The 8,053-nt window shown below is 39.8% G+C and overlaps 1 protein-coding gene across 1 annotated transcript in view; it reads left to right on the top strand.

The window, feature by feature from the left end:
• BCL7A (B-cell CLL/lymphoma 7A) overlaps nucleotides 1-7,144 on the top strand; it is a 13,228-nt gene extending 6,084 nt beyond the window's left edge. Inside the window, exons 3-6 of the mRNA XM_010021358.1 lie at nucleotides 1,074-1,170; nucleotides 2,657-2,824; nucleotides 5,722-5,843; nucleotides 6,826-7,144. Of these exons, the coding sequence (XP_010019660.1) occupies nucleotides 1,074-1,170; nucleotides 2,657-2,824; nucleotides 5,722-5,843; nucleotides 6,826-6,897 (459 nt within the window). The 3' untranslated portion in view covers nucleotides 6,898-7,144. The remainder of the gene's footprint in view (nucleotides 1-1,073; nucleotides 1,171-2,656; nucleotides 2,825-5,721; nucleotides 5,844-6,825) is intronic.
• The last annotated feature ends 909 nt before the right edge of the window (nucleotides 7,145-8,053 follow it).

Raw genomic sequence — 8,053 nt, 5'->3', positions numbered from 1 at the left:
CTGCTGAAGCAGTCAGTGCAGCTGGCTCCTTGTGCTGTGAGACTGATTACATCACCTCTTCATTGGAAATGCTGCATCCCTCAGCAGAGGCAGATTTCCCACGTGATGGATGCCACTGTCTCCTCCTTTGTTTTAGTGCTTGCAGCCCATACTGTTGTTTGGTCATGAGCACGTTGTGACCTACTGTTCATGTAGGAGTGTCTTGCTTACGCGCGTTGTTTTAGGCCAGTCTGATTTTTCTTAACCCATCTGTTAGTTTTCATGAAGAAACAGCATTAGTTGTAGAGAAGGAGGAGGTCTCTGCAGTGTCGGTCACTGAGAAACAGGTAAAAAGCTGTCTCTGTAGTGTTGGAATTTACATCTGGTATCATTCCTGTTGTGCATGCGCACGTATCGTCTGAGTGTATTCTGCAAGCTTTCTGATATGGAAAGGAGAGTGTATTGAGTTTTGTAGTGGTGTGTTGATATGCATAAGCCATACAGAGAGCAGAGCTACGAGCTCAGAAGTAGGGTGGTCTCACAAATCTTAGCCCTGCCTCTGAGCAGCAACGTTCTTCCCTTCTGGTGTAGCAGAGGTTCTCTTGACCTTGCTTTTGGAGCTCTTTTGACTGAGTACAAAGTTAGCAGCCAGCACTTGCCAAGTTCCCCAACTCATTCTGAGCAAGCCAGTTAATCATCATGCCTCAGATTCTCCATTTGTAGAATGAGGGGTATTATGGATAACTTTTGTACTTTTAACAAAAATTGTGCAGTTGTTTGAAGATGACAGACCTAGAATCATTTAGGTTGGAAAAGACCTTTAAGATCACGTTTAAGTGCTAACTGCTACTAGAATTTATAGATAAAAACCTGAATATCCTAGTGTTTTGTGTCATGAATTAGAAAAGCAGCCCTGCAGTTACTGGGACTAATACATTATTGATAATGTCAATTATTATTGCATTGGCTTTATTTTTCACTTGGACTTGTGAAATACTTATAGAAGTAATGAGTGGAAAGGGTTTTTATATTGCAACATGGATTTCTCTTCATGGTAATAGTCTAATTTGGTTGTGGTGTCCTTCATTTTTCAGAAAAATAAGAATAAGAAAAAAGGCAAAGATGAAAAATGTGGCTCTGAAGTGACCACTCCAGAGAACAGCTCCTCTCCAGGGATGATGGACATGCATGGTGAGTGGGAGGTCAGCCCCAATCACCCTATTACACAGCTATAAGCCAACAGTGTCAGATTCTCCGTTGCTCAGATGTATGGATGGAATAGTTGAGTCAGTGAAAACAGCATCAGATACTCATTTGGTACCTTGGAGCTCTCTTCTGTGGATGTACTAACAGTTGTTTAAATGCCATTTTCATTTTGGCTGTGTGTGGGGAAAAATTATTAGTGGACCTAAAAATGGAGTATCTACCATTCAAAATACTACACGTGTGTGAAGTAGTAACTTTTGAGTTTGCTGCTTGAAGAACCAAAAGACCCTCAAAGCCTCAGTGGCACCTACTATCATTTGTGCAGGTTTTGTACTTTTTAACTCTATAGGTGATTCAGGTCAAAAGAATTCTGCAAGAGCCAAGAAAGCGAGGTCTGGTTCTGTGGTGTCTTCCTCCTGCTTCAGCTTGAGGAAATGAGTGGGTTAAGAAAACAGTGGCTTTTTGCTTGATAGTCTGGCACTATTAGGTCAGTTTTTTAAAGTGTGGACTGTTGAGTGTTAACCTGGTGTTTATGACAGTGGAGCTTGCACAGCTCAGCTCTGTTTCAGTTTTTACCTTCTAGGTGTTTGGATAACAATTCTGGCTGAGAATGCCATATTTGAGCTGATGAGAGGGGATCACTTTTTAGTGGGTTGTAAATTTTTCATTTCAGTTTTATTTGCATTTGTATTGCCCCCTGGTTGGTTTTTGCAGTGTTCACAGCAAGTGTGGCCTTGCAGCTAAAGGATTGAGCAGGATATTTGCAGATCTGGGTTAATTTTTCACCTGTTCCAAACTTTGTAGCTTTTGCATTGGTCAGATCATTTAATTTTGTGAAGTCTTGTTTTTTTACCTTCAGGGAACAATTCAAAAACAGCTCCTCTGACCGTTGTAGTGATGAGTGTTTGTGACCTGCAGCATGAACACTTCATTAGCCCCATGTTATACAGATCATTTAATTTTGTGAAGTCTTGTTTTTTTACCTTCAGGGAACAATTCAAAAACAGCTCCTCTGACTGTTGTAGTGATGAGTGTGACCTGCAGCATGAACACTTCACTAGCCTCATGTTATATGAGCTATAAAAATGAGGCTGTTGCTTCACTTGATCGTTTTACTCATATTACAAAGTTTTGTGTTCTTCTGGACAAGATCAGAGTAAACCACTCATTTTTAGTGTATAATATTAGTTGGAGCAGTTTGAAGTTCTCTGATTTTTAATAACTGATGGAAAACTTCTGTACTGCAGCATAAGCTGGAGGAGCAGATTGTGGTGGTGTGGAAAAAAGTTAGATGTAGTGTTAGTCTAAATGCTTGGACTGGCTCCCCAACAAGCTAAGACTGTGTTAGCAGGGGATAATAGAGGGAAATACAGGATAGCAGGGGATAATACAGGGAAAATATGTAAGAATTCAGGAGTGCTTTTTATCTTGTCACATTAGACTTTCTTGGTTTTAACTCTTTTGTTAACAGATGACAACAGCAACCAGAGTTCAATAGCTGATGCTTCTCCAATAAAACAAGAGAACAGTAGTAATTCAAGTCCAGCACCAGAACAGAACTTGGCAACACAAGCAGACGGCACTGAAGTCAAGTCTGACGAAACTCAGGCAGAAGCAAAAGAGCAGCCTGGTTCAGAAGGTAAGCTGAAAAGACCAGCTTCAACCAAACAACCACCATTATCCTTTAGTGTATCATTTATTTGCTTAATCCATTTTAAGAACGGAGTCATAACGATTTGAAAGATGGTTTCTGAATTCTCAATGATGTGAAAACTGGTTTTAATCTCTCTGGTTTACTGGTGATCCTTTCATACAACTGGAAGGGTCAGATTGACATCAGGGTCTTTTCAGAGATGAAACAAACAAAATATTTGGTTCATCGTTGTCATAGTCTCAGTCTTGAAAGAGGAAATAAAATAATCTTTGAAATGGCTGCTCCTGTAATCACACAGATCTGAGAAACTATTACTTTTGTAGATCTGGGAATGTTCATTATCTAGCGTGACAGTAAAATAGAGGTGAGATACTTTGAAATGACTCTTTTAATTGTGTAAACTCGAATGTAATTGCTTTTAACCCTGCTAATTATTTATTCAAAAGTTAGCTCTGAATCATGTCCTAATTTTCTAAAAGCATTACAAGATTGTTCTGCTGTTGTGCACAGATTAAAAATACATGTGGGTTAAGAGACTGTTCTGAACCTCATTCTTCAAATGGTTTTTTGGGTAATTGAAACATGCTCTTTATTTATATTCTTGGGAAAATAACTTTCTTCATCCTATTATAACAGATAAAAGATGTCCTTAACACCATTCTAATGATTTGGTTGCAGAATTCTTCCCGTAGCAAAGCAATTAAATTATGCCCTCCTGATTTAGTTCTTAGCTCAGTAGAGCCAGTAACCAATTTAAATTTAGGGCTTTTATCTTGGTGGTAGCAGGGGATGGGTTGTGTTCAGTGTTGTCATTGTTAATTGGGGTTAAAATTTGACAACTGGAATTGCAATAAATCAGAGCACCATATCCTGCAAATTAAAACTCACGGAGCAGATTTGGTCACGTAAACAGAAAGGATTTTCTCTTAGGTCTAATACTGTCTGAACGTGCCCGTGTGAAGTTGTTACATGGCACATGTGCTCCTCTGACTGAATTTAGGTTTGGGAAAATCATAGCAAGGTCTGGATTAGTTCCAGTGCCGGTTACTGTGGAATGAAAGGGAGAAGTAATGGAAGAAAATCCTTGTTACTGATGTGGGGTTTTTTTATTGGTCATATGCTGTGTTTAAAAAAACCCCCAAACCCTGAGTAATTACTTACCTACCAAAGTGTTATATCCATCAAAGCCCTGGGATTGTGACATCATTCAACTGAATAGGGCTTGTGATCTTGTACATCTGTCTCATGTTACTACACTGCAATCAGGGAGGTCCCTTAGAGCTAGGGGACAGTTTGAGTGCTCAGAAATGCCTATTGTGGGTTTCTTAAAGAAAACAAGTGCATTCAGAACATTTTACTGTGTAAACAAGTCATTGCAGGCATCAGAATCACTCAGGGCTTGGCAGTTTGAAGTCTGGATCCCCTTGCCCAAAGGTCAGCAGCAGCGAGTGGTAGCTGTCTGTAGCAACCAGAAGAGAACAGGGCTGCTCTGAGCTGCCCGTTGTGGAAGTTGCTTTAGGTCTGTTTTTGTCACAGGCAGACAGGCACATCACAGGGTGCTCCTTAGCCCAAGTTGCAGCGTATGCTGGGGTGTGCACAGCAGATACTGGAATTCCTTCTGACCCTCGGGACTTGTTTCTTCATCAGTATGAACAAGCTTTTCTGGTGAGACATGGAAAGGAAGATGATTCTCTCTGAGTTTGCTGAATGTGATCTTTGAGACTGTTCATCTCTCTATCTTGAATTCAGTCAGGGGAACTTTCAGAAATGCTTGTGATGCTTTTTATACAGTACACCACAAAAATACCCATTGGTTGCTGGTTAATGCATCTTCACTAACCAGTGTTGTCCAAATAAATTCAATCTTGCATTTCTTGTTTCTTGGGTTAGGGACTTTATGAAACTTGACTCCATGCCTGCTTCTGAGTATTCAAGTCAAAAAGGATTTTTAAATGAGGTGAAAGAAAGAATGGGTTCAGTCCTTACACTGTTCTTGCTGTGGGCACTGAAGGAAACACAACTGACCTTTTACAGTCAAAAGGGTTTGGTTTTCTGTGGTGTCTTTGTTTGTTTGTTTGGGGTTTTTTGTGGAGTCTCTGCTTCCGGACATACTGTGTCAACACTTCCAGGGATCTTGAAAATGTAAAGACATCTTAAGTGTCCCTGTGTCCTCTTCAAGTGAATGGGTGCTTTAACCCTGAGTACGCTTTAAGTCTTGCTTTAAGAGAGAGAGTTTCAAACAAACAAACCCCAAATAAGTAAAGAATAAATTAAAAACCCCAAGCAAACAACAAACAGGGAAATTGGAAGCAGGGAAGAGCTGCAACAAGCTGGAAGACTCCACGAGTATGCACCAGAATTAAAAACTCTACAACCTTAGTGGTTAAGCTAGTTACATTCCTAAATTTTATCTTAAAAGTAGTATCAAGAAGAAAGTGGATTGCAAATATATGTCTGAATTTCAGTTCGGGTAAGTATTCTCTCTCCTTAGCTATGCAGTTTTAGATCCGTTAGTTACCACCATCAACACCTTTTTGTAGCTGCTGGTTTGAAGCAAGTTTCCTTGTGGTCAGCCCCTTTGCAAAGTTGGTGTGGGAACTTGTTTGCTACTAGCAGTGACACGGGTCTATGTTAGTGGGTGTGCGGGAGCTTAGCTCCCTCTAGGGACTGCGTCCAGCAGTTGTGTGTTGCCAGCAGCAGGAAGGCAAAGGTCTTCTGGAGCTTGAGCTTCATTCATTATATTCATGAGCAGTTGTTGTGTATGTTATCGTTAATGGTTACACGTGGGTGAAATGTATGTGTTTGGGATGTTGCTATTGAGAAGCCATCCTAAAAGCTCCCACTTTAATTTATTTGTTTAAAATTATTTCTTGCCATTTCAGATACCTCTGATGAACAGAATTCACAGTCTTCAATGGAAAATTCCATGAATAGTTCAGAGAAAGCAGAAATCCAGTCCTCTGGAGAAAATGATATAATTACAGAGGCATCTAAAAACTCTCAGGTAACTTTATGCGCAAAAGCCCGATTACTGGGAATTTGGAAAAGAGTATTTTTACTAAAAAGCAAATGTAAGGAGGCCAGTTCTGTATTTAGACTCATTTCCAAAGGTGAGGGCTGTAAAGCAGCTGTGGAGTATGAAATGGGCAGGTATCTGCTTTTGTGGCTCATTGGATTAGCTTCTTGCATTTCACATGATTTGAACAGCAAGACTGGATTGGTCTGGTTTACTTTTCAGTTTCCTAAACCAGTCTGTGTTACTTTTGTAAGGGAATATTAAAAGTTAATGGTAATAAATGGCTTGGACCTAACCTACTGGACAGGCCCCTCTGAGGACCATTCAGAAGTAAAATACCTTCTATAAAGGTAAATGCATACAGCAGTGAGGGAAGTTAATTTTGGTGGGTGAGATGCTTGGATGTTCACTCACTGCTCTGCTGGAAAATTCTGGGTGGGTGGGAGGAAGGAATTATCCTTGAGTTGTCCTCCTCACCCTGAGACCCTCAGGCAGAGCACTGCTCGGTCCATTGGCTTCCCTTGGGGACGGGTGGTTTGTTTCAGTGCACACCTCACACCTTCCAAACCTTGCGTGTTCTGTCCTGTAAAGATTGTTTTGGCTACAGCAGGAGAAAATCCATGTGCGCTTGGTGCGGGTTGTGCTCGAGTGTGGAGCTGAGGGAAGGCTGGGTATAACCATGCATCAAGGCTCTTGCTTGGAATATTCACTGTGGTTTTTAGCCCGGAACTAGAATTTTGCCCTTTGTCTGTAGACGACAAGAAGTGTAAAGATGTTTGAGGTAAGATGTAAATAGAGGAGTGGCTTCAGGAAGCAAATGCACTTGGTCATGTCATTTCTTGCATCCCGGGATGCTTTGTGCTTTATAAATGCCACACCAGGGAATTTGTTCTTGCTTTTTGTTTGCTTTATGGTGCCTGAAATTCAGTGCAATGATAACATGGTTGTTTTTCTTTTCCCCCTCATTAAGGACTCTGAAGGAGTGCCACCTTCTAAAAAGATGAAAGTAGAGGCTTCCCAACAAAATGTTGAAGAGATTTAGACTATAGATTTTTCTGGTCAGTTCTTATGTAAGGTACATCAGTGGGCTTAATTATAGAACAACCTTACTTAAGCATCTTCTCTTGGATGAGGACAGAACTCCTAACTTTTCAAGTTACCAAGCAAAAATCCAAGAAAGCCTAACAAAGGTTTAACTTCTCAGACACTGAAAACTTTCTTCCTGTGAAACAAACATTGAGAACTTTTAAGTTACTGTCTCTGAAATGGTTGGAGTAAACAACTCAGGAGGGGTCTACGCACTGTTTCTAAAGTCAAAATTACAATTATGTTGCTGCTGTATTATTTTTTTTTTTGTTTTTCATTTCTCTATTTAACAATGTAAGATATTTAAGGATGGTACAGGTCAGGTATTAGCTTTCATGTGAAGTTCATTGTTCTGGCGTGACGTCTGCTTTTGTTTTGTGCCTTGTGTTCTGAAAACAGTGCTAACTTTTAAAGAAGTTGTTTTGCAACTGTCTCCTTTGCAAAGTGGCCTATGTTTGTATAATGCCATGGAGTAAGGCTTTTTCTCTTTTCTTTTCCTTTTCTGTTTGGGGTTTTTGTTTTGTTGTTAATTTTTAAATCCCTGGTGCTTCAATTTTTAATACAGGTCAGGAAGCCATTTTCACTCTTGGAGTCCAAGGAGAAAAAGGAGCTTGATATTTTATTTTAGCAGCTATAGTGGAGATCTTTTATGAATGCATGGCATTCGCAACTGTAAATTTGGTCTTCTAAGTACTTAACTTCATCAGAAGTTAACATGATCTGTTTACCATTTATAGTCCAGATCTGAATATATACTATAACACAGCAGTTAAAATACTTACGTATTAGGTCCAGATCTCTGTACTGGGTACAACTTGCTTTACACAAAAGTTCCACTATGTACATAAATAGGATCAAAGGGATTAATGCACAGTGAATTTATTTTCAATTGGTCTTTTTTGATATCATGTTTTCACTGAACTGGATGTCACTGTACTGTTTCTGTATAAGATGTTTACTTCTATGTTCCAGGTTAATACTGTATTCGGGGGTTCTTTTTCCTTTCAGCAAGTCTTGTAAATAAGCCTTGTTGTTTCCATAGTCCCTACATCACTGTTAGGTTCTTCCTAACATTGGAAAAGGTTCTTCCATTTCCGGTGATGCTGAAGCGT

Source organism: Nestor notabilis, unplaced genomic scaffold, assembly GCF_000696875.1.
Source record: "Nestor notabilis isolate BGI_N333 unplaced genomic scaffold, ASM69687v1 scaffold9999, whole genome shotgun sequence".
Taxonomy (NCBI): Eukaryota; Metazoa; Chordata; class Aves; order Psittaciformes; family Psittacidae; genus Nestor; species Nestor notabilis.
This window is presented reverse-complemented; position numbering and strand designations above follow the sequence as displayed.